At 37.6% G+C, this 23,034-nt stretch overlaps 1 protein-coding gene across 1 annotated transcript in view; it reads left to right on the top strand.

Annotated features, from left to right (window-relative positions):
• The window catches only part of LOC127437354 (F-actin-monooxygenase mical2b-like), a 76,393-nt gene that overhangs the window by 45,492 nt on the left and 7,867 nt on the right, over positions 1-23,034 (top strand). Inside the window, exons 17-33 of the mRNA XM_051692181.1 lie at positions 680-814; positions 1,350-1,709; positions 2,747-2,851; positions 3,567-3,674; positions 4,607-4,699; positions 5,191-5,295; positions 5,715-5,747; positions 6,633-6,819; positions 7,031-7,095; positions 8,260-8,593; positions 10,808-10,831; positions 15,367-15,481; positions 15,839-15,915; positions 16,906-16,974; positions 19,097-19,206; positions 19,725-20,559; positions 21,821-21,894. Of these exons, the coding sequence (XP_051548141.1) occupies positions 680-814; positions 1,350-1,709; positions 2,747-2,851; positions 3,567-3,674; positions 4,607-4,699; positions 5,191-5,295; positions 5,715-5,747; positions 6,633-6,819; positions 7,031-7,095; positions 8,260-8,593; positions 10,808-10,831; positions 15,367-15,481; positions 15,839-15,915; positions 16,906-16,974; positions 19,097-19,206; positions 19,725-20,559; positions 21,821-21,894 (2,829 nt within the window). The remainder of the gene's footprint in view (positions 1-679; positions 815-1,349; positions 1,710-2,746; positions 2,852-3,566; positions 3,675-4,606; positions 4,700-5,190; positions 5,296-5,714; positions 5,748-6,632; positions 6,820-7,030; positions 7,096-8,259; positions 8,594-10,807; positions 10,832-15,366; positions 15,482-15,838; positions 15,916-16,905; positions 16,975-19,096; positions 19,207-19,724; positions 20,560-21,820; positions 21,895-23,034) is intronic.

Raw genomic sequence — 23,034 nt, 5'->3', positions numbered from 1 at the left:
GGCGGGCTATCATTGATTGAGAAGAATCAGGAGTTTGTGAAGTTACTTTGACAAAGGTCTACTTTGTGTAGAAGCATATGTCTGTTAAATAACAGATGGTTAACTTCTTTTTAGAAAACCATACTAGCTTTAAACAAATCACAAGACCTAGTCAACAAAAAAGATTAAATTTTTGCTGCATACAGTTTCTGACTGAAGACACATATTTTATGTGGATTCATTACAGTTCTTCAGGAAACATGCATAGCATTTAAAATTAGTTGAAGTCAGAATATTTTGACTAGCTATAATCCTTTAATGCAGTACAAGTGTGACTTCACAATTGCTGTCATTGTACCTTTTTATATTTTGTGTAGATTTTGTAATTATCTATGGTCATTAAATGTTCTGGCTACTCAATTATAGGCTTAAAGGATATAGGTCACTCATAGAGTGATTATACTGTATATGAACTCCACCAATGCAGTCCGGAAGCCACTGAAGAGTGGGTTAAAAACAAACATGTCAAGTATTTAATATTTTGCAGTTGTTGGTCTTATGCATTTCACAGCTATTCCTTTAGTTGTTCTGTTCTTGCATACTATGCTACAGTTCCTTTTTCTGTGCATCTTCTAACTTTCCTCTATCTTTTCAACCTTTATTTGTGTTGTCTTCTCTGGTGCAATGCTACTGAAACTAGTCTGAATCTGAGACTGAATCTGGCTCTGATGCTGAAAAGCCCATATCACTGGACATGACTGAAAACCCACGCTTTGCAAAACCTAAGAGCCAGCCCACAACCCCTCATCCCCCTCCACCCAAACCAAAATGGCAGGTACAATTAGCCAGTGATGGTACAATCTATCCACCATTCCATATTAGCCACGGTCACATGCATTGATGTATTGATTCCATCTGCATGTGCAGTGCTAACATGACAGTCATTCATGTGATTTTACTTAAGTGGAACACGTTACTGGATCGACATCCTTTGTTGTTCAAGGAACAAGATTCCTATCAACCAGTCATTGCTTTAACCCTACTGCTAACCCTACAATCAGAAGGCAGTGATTTACATATATGCATTTGGCAGCTTTTATCCAAAGCAACTTACAGTGCACTTATTACAGGGACAATCCCCCCTTGCTCAAGGACACAATGGTGGTGGCTGTGGGGATTGAACTAGCAACATTCTGCTTAGCAGTTCTGTACTTTAGCCCACTACACCACCATGGGAATGGGAATGATTTCCAGAAATAACAGTGGGTGTTGATTCAGGAACATGTCCATGTTGCACAACTTGTGCGAATCATGTTAAATACATGAAACTGGCTTCAACTCTGCCCAAATTGTCACCTGTGTCCTTCCAGCCATCTCCTTATCTAAGACTACTCGAATCCCACACACGACATGAATCTCAGCACACAGATGGCCAACACTGTGACCACCATATAGAGATCCAGTCAGGTTATGGGCAGATGGAAATCCATTCAAACCACAAACAGACTGAAGTTCACCACAGTTTCAAGCTAACTGAGATTTCCTCAAGTTATCAAACCTGTGAGTCCCGTCCCAGATCTCCTCACTTTCCCTTCAAAGTTCTCCAGCCGGTTTCTCAAACTCCGCCGCCTTCACGGGCTGCAGACCCATCAGATTCTCTCCCATTAATTACACCAGGCATGGGCGGGATGTTCCAATGTCTGCAGAAGCTAGAAGAAGAAATCAGCCAGGTGAATGGTGTGATGCATGAATCAAAAACCAGTTTAGTCCCTAATCAATTTAGTCCCTCATGTATTCCCTTGGACCCTGATAGGGCATAACATTTTTTTTTTTGGTGGTTTTAAAAGCAAATGTCTATTACTAGGGGTCGTACTTGGTTATGCTACTTCAGTCTCTGGAATTTCTGTTTGCCAATCTTTGACCCCATTTACACCTGGTATTAAGATGCGTCTCGGGTGATCCAGTCGCATGTGGTCAGGTGAGACATCACCGTTTACACCTGATCGCTTAAATGGGTCTCCTGTGACCTCATGTTTGGATTTCGAGGGGCGGGTCTCCGTTTCATGACGACATACATCAATCATTATGTCAGTGTGTTACTGCATGACATTAAAGCACAACAAAGTCAGAAAAGACAAAGAAAGCACAAGAAAAAAATGGTGCGCTGTTTCTTCCAGATGAATCTCAAATTTCAAGCAGTTATTTTAGTGGATTACCTGTATTTAAGGAGCCTCAAATGTTCATGCTTCTCATCTCTTTTGATTTCGGACACACTGAAGAAGTTCCGTTCAGTTCTCGTGCTTGTGTGTGTATGTATTTACTTTTTAAAAATTTCAGATCGGATGGTTATTTCCTTTTAAAGCCGCTTGTAACCGGCAAAGTTTAAACTCTTGTTTTAGCGCAGCGGTTGATTGACAGGTGAGGGTTGGTGCTTCACTGCTGCCTGGGATGCATTCAGGATGGATTAGCATTTACACATCAAATGTGATGTGGTCACATGTGTTTTTGACCACATTCATATGTTGTTTTTTGTGATCGTTTTAGACCCCCGTTTAGACCTGTATTTAGCATTGACCTCATGTGATCGGATCACCCGAAATGCATATTAATTCCAGGTGTAAACAGGGTCTATAAGACTTACCTAATTGTTAACTTTTTCTGCTCTGCATGGATAATCACTTTTTCCTGATTGCTACACTTTTTGTTTTTTTTACTTTTCTCTCTTGTGATACTTTGTCTTTCTCTTTTGCCATTGAATAATTTGCAGAAAAAAGCACAGTCTGAAATGACTAGACAATTTAACAAAAAGAGCATAAAGGAACGAGCTCAGCAACTGAGCTGCCTGTTCTCTGGCAAGCCGCCTCAACCTCAGGTGAAAATCTAATACTGCTTGTACCACCTGTTGGATTGCATCCATAACACTAATGCACGATGGTACAGCCTTGCTTGCTGTGTGGTCAATATAAAATAAAGATGGATCAATATTGTTTTTTTTTTTTTTTTCATGGCCGATTTAGATTATTTTATGTTTATGCTGAGTGCTGTGTATCTACAATTTGATCTTAAACTCATTCTGCTCAGTCATCAGAAGAAGGGATCAGTAGTCATTTATTTGTCCTCACTTGACCTCACATTCTAACACGAGGGATTTTTCCCCCTCAGAGGTTTTGGAAAGGACTTCAGAGATTCTGGGGCTTAAATATGCCGACACGCAGTGATCTTTTTCTCTCAGTACTTCATTTACAGTGACCTTCTCTTTTCAGTTCTGACTTATATAATTATTGAACACAACAACTGAGGCAGAAGAAATGTGGAGCAGTTTGTTTGGCCAGCACGCTTTCATTGCAGCAGAACTAATCAGGAATGCGTAATATAGTCAGGTTGTGGTTGGCAACCTTTCTAAATGGTGTCCTCTGTTTGGTCTGTTTCTCTTTCTGTCTTTCCCTCACCTTTTTCTGTCTCTCCTTCACTACTCTGGCACCTTGTAGTGTTTAGTTCCTGAATAATCTGTGGATTGTGGCGATATGTTTATTCTTTTAAATATTTCCTCCTGATTTCCTTAAAATCTTCCTGCTTTTCTCATACAGGCAGATGAAGCCTTTTTTGCCACTTCCTCCTCTCCTTCTAAAACTTCCTCAGAATGCTCTACTCTCTCCTGTCTTCTGTCTCCTGTTCCTTTAGTGCAACACAAACAGGTAAAACTGAACACAAAAAGAACACACTTCATTTCCTTTCTTTTTATTTTGCATCCCTTTTCCTGTCCTTTACTTTGCTTTCAATTGCTTTGCTTCTCTTCATTTTCCTTTCTTTTCTTTTCCTTCTCATTTCCTTTTCCTGTTTTCTTGCCCATCTTTTTCATTTTTCTTTCCTTTTCTTTCCTTTTCCCTTTTCGATGCTCCTTGTCCCTTTCCTTTTTCATTTTCCTTTCATGTCGTACTTTACTCTTCCCTTTTGTTTCTTTTCTCTTAATTTACCTTTCCTTTTCTCTCCATTTCCTTTTCCCTTTCCTTTAGTTTCCTTTGCTTTCCTTTCCTCTTGTCCATTGTCTCCTGTCCCTTTCCTTTCTCTTCCTTTCCTTTCTCTTCTTTCCATTTCCTTCCTTTTCTTTCCTTGTCCCTTTCATCCTTTTTCCTTTCCTGTCCTTTCCTCTTCATTTCCTTTTCTCTTCATTTCTTTTTCCTTCCAATTTCCTTGCTTTTACTTCCTTTTCCCTTGTACATTATTTTCTTCAGGGACTGTCTTCAGTGCTAATAGACATTTGCCAGATGTTTCATTTTCCTAATGGATTTCAATTAACCTGTTGTAGTCTCTGTCCTTGAGAGACATTTTCAGATGGGCAGCCTGACACTTTTGTCCGACAACCAACCAACCAACCAACCCAAATCCATTTCTGTAACAAGGCATTGGTCAATGTATAGAACAGCTGAAATGGTGCTTTAAATGATGTGATCATACTGATATTACAGGAGCTCTCATGTACTTAACAGTGTTTGTTTTAGGCTAGATAAACACTGGGCATGAAATCTGCACAGAATGTAGTTTATTGTTGTCTTTGGGATTTTCAGTAACTGACACAAGTGTCAGAATCCATAAATAATGTTGAAATGCCCTCTCCCATTGGTTGTAGTGTAATGGAGATTCAGAAACAGACCAGAACCATAATAAACATACAGATTGCTCTGAAATCAGACGTGTCGAGTGCCTTGATGCCTCCAAACAGGTATTCAAGAGTTATAGTTATCCTTCCTACCTGAAAAAAAGAATTAATGAAAATAAAATAATAAACCAACCTTAACCTTGCATGTCATAACCACTTCTTGATGTTTTGCAGTTCATAAATCTTTTATATTATCTTTTAACTCAGGTCACAGTAGTAATTACACATATTGCATTTCCTGCATGGTTTCCTGGCCAGATGTAATAAAATAAGCATGTCACTTCTTAAAAGGAGTATCAAAATTATTATTAATATAAAGCATTGAATTGCATGCAAGAACACATTTGCCATTCACATGGTATTTAGTTTTTTGCAGAGAGACCTTTACTTTTTCTTTCTGATTTGAATAGTTTGAGCATCTGCCACTTTTTTTTTTTTTTTCCTGTCATCTACGTACTGCTTCTCTTGTTCTTGGTTTCTGTTTCTTTCTTTCTATTCATATTTCTCCTTTTCTCTTTATTTTCTTTATCTGTCTCCTCATTATTGGCTGGTAGAGAACAGTGGGGAAGGTTTCCTCTGCCATTGGGGTTAAAGCAGCTACACTGGCAATCTTGTATGAAACAGATCACAGGCCTAACAACCCGTTTACCCTCTCACTGGTAAGCACTTCTTGTCCTAAGAAAAGATGCTTGTGAGAACCATGTTTAAAAGAGACTGTTTATTCTTCAGGAAACAGAATCCTCAGCAGATTTAAGAGGAGCCTTAATAGCCTCAGGTTTTTGTTCTTTTTAAAGGTTTCTAAACTGGTTATCTATACCGATGATCTTAATTGTAAATCTTTAGATATTTCTAACAAAGAATCAGACTATATAGCAAAGTTAAAGCCTCAGGATTTAGGTCAGGTATTTTCTTTTTCTCAGTTTTCCTCTACAATAATATCTTGTGATGGGTAGAACTACAAAAGAGTCTATTAGATTAACAAGAGTATGAGCAAAAAGCAAGAACATTGTGCATGCTCTTTTGCTGATGGCCACAACTTTGTGACATTCCCCATAGTCAAGAGAATCTTTGTTCACAGACAGAGGCCCGAAGATGTGCAGAATCTGGGGTGGTAATATTTATATTTTTACCTGACTTATTAAAACACAATACTAAAGCTTTATGCCTCTTCTATGAATAGCTATATTGATTTTCAGGAAAATGCTGTACATGCTTTGGCTTGTGCGCTTATTAAAAGGTGCACTCAGTAATTTTGTCCTCATTGAAAAGGTTTTACACACAAAAAATGAAGGAAAATATAAAAATATGTTTCAATACATGAACACTCACTTGCTAATGTGCTTTAGTACAATGGTATAGGTTACTTAATTTTTTTCTTGATAATGCATTCACGCTGCTGCGAGTGTCAGTTGAAGTACAAGACGACCGCATTATCAGCCAACAGAAACTGAAAATTACTGAGGGCAACTTTGTCATCAATTAAAGATTGTACAACAGAATGTTTTATCTTTCTCACCTTGTGTGATTGCAAAGTGTGTAACCTTAGAACTTTGACCTGGTCACTTTTATATTTATAATACTGTAATTCACAAAGTACCAAAGTTGTTTGTGCAGTATTGCTTGTTCAATGTTTATTGGCTGGTTTTGCCCTAGCTTGCACTCTATAACACCCGACCACTGTGATAGTTTGGCAAAATACCACAATGTGCAGTTTTACATTTAAAAATGGAAACCCTGAATGGATTTTTCAATTGTTCCCAAATTTTTGATGTCTCACTAACATCTTCACAACGAAAGAATCAGTATTTTTAAGGAGTTACTTGACCTTATACCATTTTGCTTATCTGGGATTCTGACAACTATGTTTGGCCTTATTTTGGAGTATCAGAATGAGATCACAGACTACCTGGCTTGTCCCCTCAACACCATAATCCAGTGCATCAGTGCCAAGTTTACCGTTTTCTCGTAATGTAATCGAGCCTGCTGTGTTTTTCAGACCAGCCTTCGGAAGGAGTTTCCTCAGGGCCTGGGTGGCAGTGACACCTGCCACTTCTGTAGGAAGCGAGTGTATGTAATGGAGCGACTCAGTGCGGAGGGATACTTCTTCCACAGAGAGTGCTTCCGCTGTAACATCTGTGGCTGTACATTGAGACTAGGCGGCCATGCTTTCGACTCAAATCAAGGTATGGCTCATTAATGGCATAGTTTTGCATTTAATTGTGTAGGATTAGTGCTTTTCTTCATAAAAAGCATTTATTTTACTTGCTATCTTTCAGATTTACGAAGGACTATAGCCCTATGTTTTTAATCATTACATAAATGCATCAAATTGCATTAACGTTGAACAGACCATGTTTTTAGTTCATGATAGCTTATGAACATATTTTCTTGCAGGCACTTTTTATTGCAAGCTGCACTTTTCTCAATGGAAAACCAGTAGTAGGCAACGAAGAGGAGAGGTAATACATAATAAGTACACAGTTATAACACACAATACATGTTCAACCTGTACCTGTATGTGTTTTTCCGAGGCTGGTACCTAGAGAGCAGACTGGCCAGTGGCTGATATATAATGCAATTTTGAAATTGCTGAAATTAAATGGAATCAGTGGAATTTTACACAATGTTTAATCAAGATTCAATCAAACATATTTGGAAACTGGATATTTGCATTATGTAAAATTTGGAACTGATGCCAGAGTGAATTAACACGTGTGAATTGGTTAAGCAGGCACCGTCATCGACCAATGGTGATTAATCTTGAAATGGCCTGATATTGATCTATGTTCAGTAATAGTTATCAGTAATAACTAGAGCTTAGGTCTTCTTTTACTCAAGCTATTATTACACTGCTGTCTGGACAAATCGATCGTGATTGGTCAATTGCACCATCCAATGGTCTATTTCTGAATAATGACTGCACATCCCGGGATACAATGATATCAGACCGGTCATCCAGCTATTGCGAGTCATCTTTCCTACTTCTCGTATCACTCTGTGATAAGTTAGCTTATAAAAAATAATTTGAACTCAAATTAATTTTTCATGTCCATTTATTTATTTACTTATTTAGCAAGTATACTTGTAATAAGCGAGATAATGAGCAGTCAGGTGGTCATTTTCACAAAATAAACACCAACCGGTTCATCAGAACTCCAACGCAAACCCGAGATGGAATTCTGTGTTTCTGGAGACTCAGCAGTCTCTTCTCGCATAATAACAATTTTAACACAGATGTTTATATATTATGTCTATTTGATTGGTAGGTAACCATGTAATAAGCTAGATAATGTGCAGTCTGCCGCTCTTGATCGCAAAATAAAACCCTTCAGCAAGATACAAAATCCTTCTGCTCCACATCCGGGTCCTGTCTGGGTTTATTTGTGATCACAACCGGCTGACTATATTATCCCTTACTTTGTGATTAATTATTTTCATCAGCATATGATGTATTAAATTTGATTCATGCTAATGACATATATCTTTGAACAATTCTCTTGTAGTATGTTTGAAGTTCCTCTTACAAAATATAATAAACATACATACACTTTGCAATGTTACTATACCCCTTCTCATCCTTTTACATTATGACATCATTCTGACATCCTTATTACATTATGCAGGTGTACGGTGGCAGCAGACCCTCAGCCAGTGCTAGTTCTGATTACACGGCCACCTATGGCCTCCACAGCCAGCTCTCAGGTACCCTGACTTCCCTTATTAGGAAAAGTCTGCACTGGCCACTGCACGTGGGCCGCACACTGTTCGGTACGCCCCGCCAGCTTGCCCGCTGGATGCATAAGGCGACCCGGGCTGCAAGGCTGCACATCAGAGAGCGTCAGGAGGACTATGCCTTCCTTTATGAGCTTCTGAGTCTGGGCATACCCTTTATATATGTGCTGCATGAGATGGCAGGCCAGATTAGCCAAGAGGGGATCGCTCTCCCCCACAGAGCATGATAAGAGTCAGTCGAGCAGTGCAGGGGGCTCTATGAATGTCTTAGAGGGTCCTCAGTACTGCTGGTCTGATCTGGGGTAGACTTCTTAAACTCAGTAGACCTGGCGAGTCCTTATTTGCCTATGCCATATTTGGTGTCGCACTCTTACATGGGCACTTTTTGCAGTATTATGTGATTGCACACAAAGCTGAATTAGTTTTCTTTATGCTTCTTAAAGGAATAGTTCACCCAAAAATTTAAGTTCTGTCTTGTTTTTTCACCCTTATGTTGTTACAAACCCTTATGACATTGACCTTATAACATGAAGGTGAATAAGTGATGACAGAATTTTCATTTTTGGGTGAACTATCCCTTTAAACAAGTTAGATAACTGGTACTTTTTGCTGTATTGTGCGATTTGCACGCAAAGCTGAACCAAATTCATTTATCTTTATTCCTTTTAAAGGAATAGTTCACCCAAAAATTAAAATTATCTTATTTACTCACCCTCATGCCATCCCTGATGTTTATGACTTTCTTTCTTCAGCAGAACACAAACAAAGATTTTTAGTAAAATATCTCAGCTCTATAGGTCCATACAATGTAAGTGAATGGTGATCAGACCTTTTGTAGCTCCAAAAATCACATAAAGGAAACATAAGTTATTCATAAGACTCCAGTGGTTAAATCATATCTTCAGAAGCAACATAATAGGTGTGGGTGAAAAATAGAACAATATTTAAGTATTTCTTTACCCTAAATCTCCACTTTCAGATGTGAAAGTGAAACTAAACAAGCACCACATGTGACTTTCAGATGTGAAAGTGGAGATTTAGTTTAAAAAGGAATTACATTTTGATCTGTTTTTCACTCTCAACTATTGTATTGCTTCTGAAGATATGGATTTAACCACTGAAGACCTATGGATTATTTAAATGCTGCCTTCATTGTCCTTTTTGGACCTTCGGAGTTCTGGTCACCATTCACTTTCATTGTATGGACCAACAGAGCTGAGATATTCTTCTAAAAATCTTCGTTTGTGTTCAGCTGAAGAAAGTAAGTCATACACATCTGGGATGGCATGAGGGTGAGTAAATGATGAGAGAATTTGTAATTTCTTGGGTGAACTATCCCCTAAACTATGACTATAGGGGTCTACAGGGTTTAAGAAATATTCAGCATTTGTATGATTACAATGTTTGACAAATTTAAGAAACCAAAGCTGATAAACCAAGAGGGGTGTGTAGCTTTGTCTTAACTGCCTGAAACTTCCATTAACATAACATTCAGGTTTGCATCTCCCCTTGTTCTGTTATGTGCAATGAAAATGCCAAACAACATTGTTCTCCCTGTAAAATGCATTATGGCGACTTTGATTATGAGGAAATATGATGGGCTTTTCTTTTGTTGTTGTTAAAGGAATATTAACATTTTCTTGTATTTTAAAGTCTTTCTTGGTACAATAAAGAATTCAGACCTTAATATGAAAAATAATTGACTTGCCTGATGTGTTTTCAAACCCATATGACATCAAAAGAATGTACTCAGAATGTTTTCCTCAGTCACCATTCACTTTTATTGCATCTTTTTTCTATACAATGAAAGTGAATGGGAATTGAGGCTTGTCCTTTTGTGTTCCACAGAACAAAGTCATACAGGTTTGAAACAACATGCAAGTGAGAAAATGTTGACAGATTTGTCATTTTTGGATGAACTATTCTTTTAAAGTTCACATTGAATAACCAAAATTTGAGTTGCATTATGTGTTCCTTTGTAATGTAATGCAAGTAGCCTTTATTGGCAAACTGCATTGTATTCTGAATTGTATTATGTTGTAAATGTTGAGGGAATATCCTTTAAGATTAGTTTTTTCCCCTCACAAGTAAATAGGGTAACGTTTCAATTGTTCAATCAGTGTTCAAACATTCCACTATGTGTGGTGTAAAGCTTTACGAAAAATTTTTTTCTTGCACAGTGTTCTTCGTTTAATGTACTGAACAAGCATTATTATAATTACAGAAAAAACACTTTTGATTGAAGTGCTATTTCCTAAAAAAATCCCTCTAATTTTCCTTTCTCTTCGTATTTCATTCTTCCATACTTTACCACATCATACATAGTCTTTTCAAGTTTCCAATGCTCCAACCCCTGATTGGCTGAACCGTGAGAGCCTGTATTGAGAATGAAGCATGGGTCTCATGTATGAATGTTTCTTATTAATCATTTGCAAACAGTTTGTGACATCACTGTGCCTCACAGTAAGATGAAAATCCTTTTGTTTACACCGCTAACATACTAACAGAAGTAAACTTGTATGCTTGAAAATCCCGGCGTGCTTTTTCAATGTGTGGCATGATTGACTGCGTCCCGTGCAGTAACCACCCTTCTCGTTTCTCTCCTTGTTTGTCCTCGATGTTACAGAGGCTGCTTTACTATCCCAATCCCATGCAAGACCACTCTCTTGTTCCTTTTCCTAAAAACACAAACTGAGGTCGTCACCTTAAGAGAAGACTTTAGTATTGCACAGTTTTTAAAAATCCTTTGAGGATAAGCTTTTATGTAAATGTTTAGTTTTTTTCAGCTACTTTGCCTGTGTATTTCACAATGAAAGACTGTTTGTCTTAAATTATAATATTTGAAGCCTGTAAGCGTACAATAAATCAATTTTGAACACAAAAGACTTTGTTTCTGCCTTTTGTTTGCCAATCCAGTGAGCTTACTGTGTAACCGCAGCTGTCCCAAAGAAGTATTTGTCTTCTTCAGTGCAATGATGAACTTTTTAATACAAATATTTTAATGGCAACATATAATATGAAATGTAACACAACTATAACAGCTCAGAGCCCTCTTTGCACACTGTCATTATCGACTCGACTTGGCCTAAAAAAAATAACACTGCCAGATATATCTCACACACTATTCACAAACATATCCTCCCACTATCTTCTGCCCTAACGGTCAAGTTTTTTCCACTTTACTTTTGTTAACGTCATATCCCCACATTTTGAAATTATTGGATCATCTGATTACTACTAGAAAACCACAATTTGTTGTGTTTTAATGACCATATTATGGTACATACATCAGACCCATTGCAAATATGTCAGATGTTAATGAGTTCTTGAACACTACAACTCAACTTGGTCCCTTTGGGTCTTTTCTGATTCTTTCCTTTTATCTGCCTGTTGTAGGTGACTGCACACATAAAAAAAAAAAAAAAATTGTTTTAAAGGTGAAGTGTGTCATTTCTGCTCCGCTAAACATTAGTGCAAAAATAACGTCAGGTTTCCTAAACACTCACTCTGTCTCGATTGGTAAGACAAACAGATAGTCCTGCCCCAAACTCACGCCTTTGAGCCAATGTTGCTGTGTCGGGCTGGTCATGATGCTCAAATAAACAGAGCAATGTTTTGAAAGTGCAAAAGTGTTTACTCTTTGGGGGAAAATCAATGTAGAAACTGCTTACTTGTAGTTATCTTGGCATAGGCATTTTTATGGAATAAAGTATTTTAGCATCGAAAAATTATACACTTCACCTTTAAATTTGTAATACATTTTTTATGTCTAGGCAGTATTTTATGGCAAAATAAACAGCTGAAACTTAAATTAACTTTATTTTTAAATGAGCTTTTGTGTAGTGTTTAGAGGCATCTTTGATGGCCTCTTAAGAAGTCTTATACTCTTTTCACACACAAAACATCCAGTACATTGAGTATATAGTACACACAGTGTAAATATACAGCTATTATGGAGCGTGTTCGAGAGGAGAGCTAAATAACGAAACAGAAGCCGTTCATATGGAGAGTGCATTTCAAGGTTATTATGTCCACTTTGTGTCAGTGTCAGTGCCCATGGCATAGGTAACATTCCCATGTGTGAAGACACCATTAATGCAGAAAGATGTTTAAAAATATTAGAGAAATATATACTGCCATCCAGATGCCATCTTTTCCAGGGACGTCCCTGCACTTTCCAGCAGGACAATGCTAAATCACTTTCTGCCCAGATAACAAATGCGTGGCTGCTTAAGCAGAGCGTGTGGGTGCGAAATTGGCATGTCTGCAGTCCTGACCTGTCTCCAATTGAGAATGTGTGGTGTATTATGAAGCACAAAATACGGTAATGAAGACCCTGTATAATTGTGCAGCTGAAGACCTGCATAATGGATGAATGGGGGAAAATTCAGCTTGCTAAACTTAACAAACTTGTGTCTTCAGAGCCCAAATGGTTAAATGTTATTAGAAGAAATGGTGATGTTACACATTGGTAAAAACTCAACAGTCCCAACTTTTTTGGAGTGTTTCAATCATTTGACTTGAAATGAGTGCATATTTTCAACAAACAATTAAATTCACAAAGTAAAACATCAAATAATGTGTTGTCGTAGTGCTTTCAATACAACACAGGGTGAATAGAATTTACATATCACTACTTATATATATATATATATATATATATATATATATATAAGCATTTTCCATACTATCCCACCTTTTTCGGAATAAGGGTTGTACATTCCAAAACATTTATTCATATTCTATTTAAATACTACTATTTTAATGTGTCCTAATCAGCCCTTTAAATCAGGAGTTGTTACCCTTTTCTGACCTCCTAGTATAAAAATGCTATATTTTATACACTATAATCACTTTCATTAATAACATTAAGGAACATTATTATATTATGCTAAACTAGTGTTGACCTAATTTCTCAATGAACTACCTGCAGTACATTCTTTGCTATGTTCAGGATTCATTAAGCCACTGCATTGCTCGACAGAGTGAGATTTGTATTTGTTTAACGATGGGTTTTATGCTTAATAGAAGTAACCGGATAATACAAAGATCATATAAGAGTTTTTTTCTTTTTGAACAAATTTGTCACATTTAGCCACAATTAGAAGTACATCTGGAATATATGTTATAGTTTCTATACAGGTGCTGGTCATATAATTAGAATATCATCAAAAAGTTGATTTATTTCACTAATTCCATTCAAAAAGTGAAACTTGTATATTATATTCATTCATTACACACAGACTGATATATTTCAAATGTTTATTTCTTTTAATTTTGATGATTATAACTGACAACTAAGGAAAATCCCAAATTCAGTATCTCAGAAAATTAGAATATTGTGAAAAGGTTCAATATTGAAGACACCTGGTGCCACACTCTAATCAGCTAATTAACTCAAAACACCTGCAAAGGCCTTTAAATGGTCTCTCAGTCTAGTTCTGTACGCTACACAATCATGGGGAAGACTGTTGACTTGACAGTTGTCCAGAAGACAACCATTGACACGTTGCACAAGGAGGGCAAGACACAAAAGGTCATTGCAAAAGAGGCTGGCTGTTCACAGAGCTCTGTGTCCAAGCACATCAATAGAGAGGCGAAGGGAAGGAAAAGATGTGGTAGAAAAAAGTGTACAAGCAATAGGGATAACCGCACCCTGGAGAGGATTGTGAAACAAAACCCATTCAAAAATGTGGGGGAGAACCACTACGCACAGACGTATGCAAGACATGGGTTTCAGCTGTCGCATTCCTTGTGTCAAGCCACTCTTGAACAACAGACAGCGTCTGAAACATCTCGCCTGGGCTAAGGACAAAAAGGACTGGACTGCTGCTGAGTGGTCCAAAGTTATGTTCTCTGATGAAAGTAAATTTTGCATTTCCTTTGGAAATCAGGGTCCCAGAGTCTGGAGGAAGAGAGGAGAGGCACACAATCCACGTTGCTTGAGGTCCAGTGTAAAGTTTCCACAGTCAGTGATGGTTTGGGGTGCCATGTCATCTGCTGGTGTTGGTCCACTGTGTTTTCTGAGGTCCAAGGTCAACGCAGCCGTATACCAGGAAGTTTTAGAGCACTTCATGCTTCCTGCTGCTGACCAACTTTATGGAGATGCAGATTTCATTTTCCAACAGGACTTGGCACACAGTGCCAAAGCAACCAGTGTCTGGTTTAAGGACCATGGTATCCCTGTTCTTAATTGGCCAGCAAACTCGCCTGACCTTAACCCCATAGAAAATCTATGGGGTATTGTGAAGAGGAAGATGCGACATGCCAGACCCAACAATGCAGAAGAGCTGAAGGCCACTATCAGAGCAACCTTGGCTCTCATAACACCTGAGCAGTGCCACAGACTGATCGACTCCATGCCATGCCGCATTGCTGCAGTAATTCAGGCAAAAGGAGCCCCAACTAAGTATTGAGTGCTGTACATGCTCATACTTTTCATGTTCTTACTTTTCAGTTGGCCAAGATTTCTAAAAATCCTTTCTTTGTATTGGTCTTAAGTAATATTCTAATTTTCTGAGATACTGAATTTGGGATTTTCCTTAGTTGTCAGTTATAATCATCAAAATTGAAAGAAAGAAACATTTGAAATATCAGTCTGTGTGTAATGAATGAATGAATATAATATACAAGTTTCACTTTTTGAATTGAATTAGTGAAATAAATCAACTTTTTGATGATATTCTAATTATGACCAGCACCTGTATATAATCCAGTTGAAAATCCTGTCTTTGAATAATAATCTGTTTAAAAATGTTTATTGTTGTAACATTTCAAAGTCTAATGGTACCCCTCTGCATTAACACAGTAAAGTGTTGCAATTATGCACATTATTTAATTTTTTTAAGATTAATTTATAAGTTGTGGTGGTGTTGAACAGACATTTTTAAGGTAGGTCATAGTTTCTCAAAATAGAGTGCATGAAAACAGGGGTCCTATTTGTGTGTTCACAAGTGTTCATATTCAGTTTGTCAAATGTTTGTGTGTGGACCCTACAGGAGCCGAATCTGATCCCAGAATTAAGATCGACCAGAAGGGTTTGTCTCATCCCAGCACTTTGAAAGAGACCCTGGTGCAGGCCCTCTCTGGCTCAACAGAGATTATAAACATGAGGTTGGTCTGCAATACCATATCAACTTCATTGGAAAGCATTCCCAATGTGGACACAGCCTAACAATTAGACTTTTCATTTACCATGACAAGGAGCAATAAAATGCCTAACTGTACTCAAAGACCCCATTCGTGTGTTTGTTATCAGAGCCATATGAGATGGAGAGATTCAGCGTTGGCTCATTTTTTACACTATATTTGCTGGAATTTTTGCAGAGAACTTTTTGTAAACTAATTTGTGTATGCGCATGCTTTCTGTAATTTCTTTTATAGGTTTGTGTTGTAAGTCACTGGGTCACATTGTCTTTGAAATCTAAAATGATCTTGTCTACCATCTCTTATCTTCATGCTTTGGTGTAGTGAAGTTAAAGATTCATCTCAAAAGTCAGATAATGCAGAGTCTGTACCTGTGTGTCCTGAATCCCCACAGCAGAAAGGTGAGTTTATCGCTGCACATGATAAATAGGTTTTGCACGGTTTTAATTATTTTACAAGGATCGTTAGGGCCTTATTTCATTATACTTTTCTTTTACAATGGCCCCTAATGTATTTAGACACTTATGCCACACTCTCATATGTATGAATATCATTGCAAAATATCAAAGCAAGTTGCATCTGCAAATAAAGACCTTTTTCTTAGAAATTCACTTTTCTGAGCCATTTATGCAAATACATACCAATTACTGTATGTTGTATGTATTGCTGTGTGTGTGTGTGTGTGTGTGTGTGTATATATATATATATATATATATATATATATATGACAAAGTTATTATATCATATATTATATTACAATATACATTTTTAGTGGATGTGTGAAGTCAGTTCACACAAGTGCCCTAGTAGAGTTACCACAAGTGTGGTACATCACATTTACTATGCTCCCCTGCAAAGGAAAAAACGCAGTGACTACATATTTTGTGAAAATTGAGTTATGACAAATTTTTTTTTTTTTTTATAATTATAACAGTGTAACAAAATGGTTTAGAATTTTGCCTTTTAACAATGCACTTTTAAATAATGGAGAAAATTCAGTTTTTAAAGCCATGTACACCTCAGGCTAATGTTGCCTGCTTGGATTCTCTTCTGCCTTTTGTATCACTGAGGTTAGGGAGTGGCAGGCAAAGCCAGACTTTCACATTAAGAGTATATTATTCTTGGCTGGTAGGCTTTTCTTGCAGCGGCTTGAACATTTTGTTCAGTCACACATGCTGCTTGTTAGACAACCGCGGTTCGGTTTGTTTGCTTTTGTCTTCTGAATTATTTGGCAAATTAATAGTAATTACACATAAATATACTTTGTAGGCCTATAAAATATGCATAGTTAAGTTGTTGAAATAAAATACTCTCCTTGTTTTTAAAATGCTGTTAGACATTACGGATAAATATGACTAACTTAGCTCACTTTAATTTCCTCTTTTCATTAGTGAAACACACTGTCACCAAAGGAGAAATTACCAACAAAAGCAACCTCTGGAAGATGAAAATTCAATCCAGTAAGCATCAGTTCAGTCTTCCACCAAATAACAACATGGGAAGCTTAAAGGGATAGTTCACCTAAAAATGTCGTCATCAGAAACCTGTATGACGTTCTTCTGTGGAAAACAAAATGATATGTTGGGAAGAATATTAGCAGCAGTCACCATATACATTCATCGCATGACTGAGGCTCTTAAAGGCCCATGCATACTTCCTATGAAATCAAAGAACGAACAGGTGTGACGTCATTTAGAACAAAAAAAACGCCCGAGGTTTTTTTTTTTTTTTTTTTTTTCCTCCAGTGGTTCGTAACAGCTGGCCAGTGCGAAATTTCAGGAAAACTTCTTACCTTCTGTTAAATACCTGCTTTGAGAATGACAGCTAATCAGTCAGTTAAGATCAGTCAACATGAACACACCAGTGTGCAGAGTTATTAGCTAGCTAGTGCAAACTTGCCTACATCTCTGCGATCATTCGCATAGAGACATTTCCATGTCGTTGTTGTTGTTGTTGTTTAGTTAGTCTACAGAAGGAATCAGATCTACTCAAATACTCATAAGTACTCATTCACTATGTTGTTTGATATGCTGTTTTGCTAGTGTGCCTTCTGCAGCTGAAAGACGTTCACACATCTGCCCAAAGTTAGATATGCCCATCAACATTCTTTTGTCTGTATTCTACCCATTTACACTCTTTTATACACCAGTCTTTGCAGTAGTATCAGTGTCATCATAAATTACAGTAACAGTGTAAGCGGTGCATATTATGGCTGCGTATAGCCTGTTAGCACAATAGCATCATGAATTCAGAATGTAAACAACACAAATGACACATTATCTACTGCATATATATTACTATAAATCATCAACGAGTTGTTAAAGCAGCTTCTTTTACTGATCTCGTGTGAATCCTACTCATAGAATAAGGCATGAGGTCATTGATAACACATTTTAATGCCATATTAGTTAATGTTTAACATGTAGTCTTGAGTGTCCTCATTTTTAAATGTACTTCTAAACACCTCCCACAGCGGTGTGGCGGGTGTCGGAATGTTCGCAAACAGTATGTCGAAGAAGAACTTCTCCGTAAGTGTGCTGGGGCCATAACATTTTGCCTAGCATCATATTTTGTGTTCCACAAAAGAAATCAAGTCAAATGGGTTTGGAACAACATGAAGGTAAGTAAATCATGACAGAATACTTTTTTGGGTGAACTATCCCTTTAAAAGACATGTTATCGACATGTTAGTGTTATTTTTCTGCTCAAGGTTGATTAAAAAGTATCCTTGTCTTGACTGCAAAAAATGGGATTGTGTGATTCAGCCTTGGTTATTGTAGTCACTGTGATGTCGTGCCACGTGTGCACTAATCTGAATTCACATGTTTAATAATCCTCACTGGATTTATATCAAGTGTCATGCATGTTCTATTTATAAAATCTAATGCAGCTTTAGGTCACACCTGAACACATGTGGTTCATTATTGGAGATTAGTTTTTTTTAATGTATTTATCTGATTTATTTAAAGGGCTGAAATAACTAACAAAACATTTAGAGACAGAACCAAATCTAAGCAAAACTATGGAGAAACTTATAGAAGGTAGGCTGCACAAAGAGTTGATGTGACTTTTACATTTACGAACTTTAAGTCTATAAAGCTAAGTAAACTGAAATTAAAAAAAGATTATGATTTATCTATTGAGAATGATCTCACAGTAGTTCATTCTCATTTCTAGTTCAACTATAATGTGGATGCTGGTCATACCCGCTGTGTTCACTAGAGGGTACAGCTGGTCCATTTCACAGTCAGTGGAGCGAGGCAAAACAAAAGTCCTTACTAGAATTCAGAATAGACAGTTAACTTTTTTTTCTTTTCAGCTAATTGTGAGTAAATGTTTTATAATCAATGACAAATGTGTGCAAAAAGTTCATTATATACAGTTTGCATAAATTAGCCATTTTTTTTACCAAGTCAAACCCATTGGTATTGGCCAATTTGCACAAATTATTATTCATTTTAGTTGACCACATAAATAATCTCACTTTTATTGTATCCTATTCATTTTTATAGGATGTTGCTAATGTTCATTAGAGGAGTCATTTCTTATCAAAACTGTGTGTGATCTTTTTTCCTCATTCAGCTCTGCCCCTCATCCTGATTAAAAAATTTAATTGTGGAAAATCAGCAGGCAAAACCGACAACCTCACAGAGGAGAATGGTGACTCCAACTGTGAGGAGATTCATGAATCTGTAAGAATTGGATTTCCATTTACTTTAGCAATACTTTGTCATTCGATCTAACATCATAACATCTCCAAATGATCAGTTATTGCATGTAGCAGTTCTACAAATACAGTTCCAGTTAGAAATTCTCTTCGTCTAACTTACACCAGCCAAAGAAAAACATAAAGATAAAACTAAAAAATATGAGCATTTCTATGTAAGGTGAGTGTAGGTACAGTGGGACACTTAGGCCTAAGTTTTTGCATTCAGTGTTTCTTCCTTTTTCCTCTGTGTAGTGTAGCAGAGAGCTTTAGCTATTTAAAATAGTATTGTGTGATGGACTAAGATACTTGTCATCCCATTTTAAAAGGAAGTCAACGACAAATTAGTGTCCCACTTTGCTTGTATTCACCCTACATGCAGTATATAAAAATACAAACAATGAGGTACTGAATGATATGCAAAATATATGCATAATCCTTGTTTGTCCTCATTGGTCAACTGGTGTAACCTGCCCTTTTAAAGATGTGTCTTTCCTGACACAGTTTTCACTGTCAAAGGCTGAAAAACAGACTACGGAGCCTCACAGCCCCCTAAAGGAAGACAAGAAGTCAACATCCCTTGATAAAATCCCAAAGATCCCACTGTATCGTTCACATATTCTTCCTCAGCCTTTAAAAGCCAGCACTTCCTCTTTAGAGCAGATTTCTAACACCACAGCTATTCCCCTGGAGGAACTGAACTCCAGCAGTCCCAAGAAGAGGCTTGTGCTGTCTTTCTCCGAGAAGGAGAAGCTGCTCAACTGGGACTTAACCACATCTGGGAAGTTCTCAGCCTCTGGAGAAGCCACTGCTAGAGCTGAACGGCCTGACAGCGCACCTGAGTTTCCTCAGAAAGATCAACCAGAACCACAAGCTCCTCCAGAGCCCAGCTGTCATCGATATGACCCCAGCCCACCACTCTTTGGCTTTCAACCGTGGGCCAACAGTTTCTGGAAGTTCTTCTCCATCAAGGGGAACAAACCTGTGGTCCTCAGAAGGAACCGACCTATGAAAGCCAGGCCATTGTCTGAGGGGTCCTTCAACCTCAGCTCCTTGTTCGGAACCAGCTCCCAGGAAAACCAGGATGAGGAGTCCAGCAACCAGTCTATAGATGAAAGTCAGTCCAGACTGAGAAGTGGAAGTGAGCTCACAACCTTACTCGAGCAGATGTCTCTCAGTGCTAAGCCTCCCAGGGGCACCAACGATATGGCCTCCTTGCCACACAGGAAGCTCAATTTCTTTTCCTCCTTACGGATCAAGAGAAACGAAAGAGCAGATCAGAGCAATGGGGACAACCAGAAGGACATCTTGACAGTACTTTCCAGGTTTAGGAGCAAAGGTTAGTGCTAAGGCAAGCATCACTATTACTGTTGCTTATATTTGGGGTTAGCAACAATAGCATATTTTATATACTGTACCCTCTAACCCAAACCCCAACACTAAACCTAACCATCGGTGAAGTAAAAATGTAATCTCTGAGGAACAATGCAATCTCCCAATTGCTCTCGTCATTGATTATGTGAACACGATTACTTCCTGGTTTCCACACGGACCAAAACTCATGTCTCTGAGGCTGCTCATGCAACATGTTATCCATAGTGCCATTTGAATGAATGCAAAAATGTCTGATGGGGCTTACTGGCGCTTGTTAGTAATTCGGTAGAATGGGGTTGATATCAGTGTACCGGAACATTCGGTAGCAACGTGTCGACTTTTCCTGTTGTCTATTTATAGTGCTGCATCAAGTTTTTTTTAGCCCAAGGACGTGTTCGGTGTGATGATGCCTAAGAACATTTGAAATATTGGAGTTTGTTGGCATTTGTTGGGGCAGTGTGAATTGGTCTTTAAACAGGAAGTGCCCATTACCATTTAGAAATTGTACAGTCTAGAATTTTTGGAGTTGTTTTATTCAGACTGCTTGGTTCCAAAATCCAAGCATAACCCATGATATCACAGTACTGAAGCTGAACGCCATTCCAAGGTTAAGTAAAAGCATATCCTTAGACCCTAGACAGTGCACATTAGCGAGCTTGGTGCTTGCCCTCACATACCCTTTGTGAGATCAAGTGATCTAACGTTATGGTGCCACCCACTGTCTGCACATGACGTAAATCAATCGTGCTGCTCGTGTTAACTTCTTTATTAAATGCAGCATGTTTATCTCTTATTATAATCTCCTACTGGCTTTCATTATATTCCTGGCATGCAATATTCAGGTAATTGTAGGACATGCATTGTTTCAAAACATCTCTGAAGGCTGTAGTAGGACAAAAAAAAAAAAAAAAGAAAAAAAGCAAATCCATGCCAAATTGATAACTGTTTTGATGACAAAGATATGATTATACTGTATATTGAAAGTAGTCTATAAAAGTTGAGTTCTGATGTGCACGGTTGGTTCATTTCACATTTATGTTCATAATGGACATAACAATCTGATCTATATCAATACACCTTTTAATGTTTTTTTTTTTTTTCCACTGCCTGGTAAAAAGACTTTTACCTAAAATAAACGTAATGTTGTCTTTTAGGACTCATTATATATTTTAATGAACAATATATTATTTAAATTATACATTATTCTTTTGTGTTTGCATCCACAGCTTCTGCTCAGCAACAACAGCTACAGGAATCCTACTGTTCTAGTGAAGATGAACAGGAACCTGATACACAAAGGGTAAACTGTCCCACTGCTTGGCTTTAAATTCCTGTATGCAAGGAATCTTTATGTGGTTCTGTTGCAAAGAACTGTTTGTATCCTTAGTTCCATTTATGTTATTCCATAGTTTTAATGAGAATTATAGAAAAATTATAATAAAGAATGAGTGTTTCAAAACTTTTTTATATATATATATATATATTAACATGCTGTAAAAATGTATTTGCCCCCATCCTGATTTCTTCTGTTTTTGTGTATATCTCATACTAAATTGTTTCAAAAATTCAAACAAAATCTAACATAAAACAATTATTTATTTTAAATACAAAATACCGTTTTTAAATGATAATGTTATTTATTGAAGCAAAAACGTTATCCAATACCAACTGGGCCTGAGTGAAAAAGTATTTGTCCCCTTAGTTACTTAATCCCCAAATCTATGAAACTGCATTCATAATGGGGTTCAGCTGGACTAGACACACCCAGGCCTGATTACAGCCAGCCCTGTTCTATCAAATCAACACCTAATATAACTTTTTCAGCAGCATGAAGTTGGCTAAAAGGTCTCACCCAGTAGCACACTATGACATGGTTGAAAGAAATTACAGAAATGATGAGGAAAAGGGTGACTGAAATACTTCAGTCTGGGAAGGGTTACAAAGCTATTTTAAAGGCTCTGGGACTCAAAAGAACCTAAATGAGAGCCATTATCTCCAAATGGAGAAAACTTGGCACAGTAGTGAACCTTCCCAGAAGTGGATGACCTTCCAAAATTCCTCCAAGAGCACAGCAACGACTCATCTGGGAAATCACAAAAAAGCCAAGGACAACATCCAAGGAACTGCAGGCCTCTCTCGCATCAATAAAGGTCACTGTTCATGACTCCACTATCAGAATGACAATGGTCAAAAATGGCATCCATGGAAGAGTGGTAAGGCGAAAACCACTGCTAACCCAGAAGAACGTTAAGGCTCATCTGAATTTTGCCAAAACACACCTTGATGATCCTAAAATCTTTTGGGAGAATGTTCTGTGGACTAATGATTCGAAAGTGGAACTATTTGGAAGACAGGGTTCCTGTTACATCTGGCGTAAATCAACACAGAATTCCACAAAAACCACATCATATCTATAGTCAAGCATGGTGGTGGTAGTGTG

This window comes from Myxocyprinus asiaticus, chromosome 48, assembly GCF_019703515.2.
Source record: "Myxocyprinus asiaticus isolate MX2 ecotype Aquarium Trade chromosome 48, UBuf_Myxa_2, whole genome shotgun sequence".
Classification (NCBI taxonomy): domain Eukaryota; kingdom Metazoa; phylum Chordata; class Actinopteri; order Cypriniformes; family Catostomidae; genus Myxocyprinus; species Myxocyprinus asiaticus.
The sequence above is the reverse complement of the archived record's forward strand: the minus strand, read 5'-3'. Positions and strand labels throughout refer to the sequence as shown.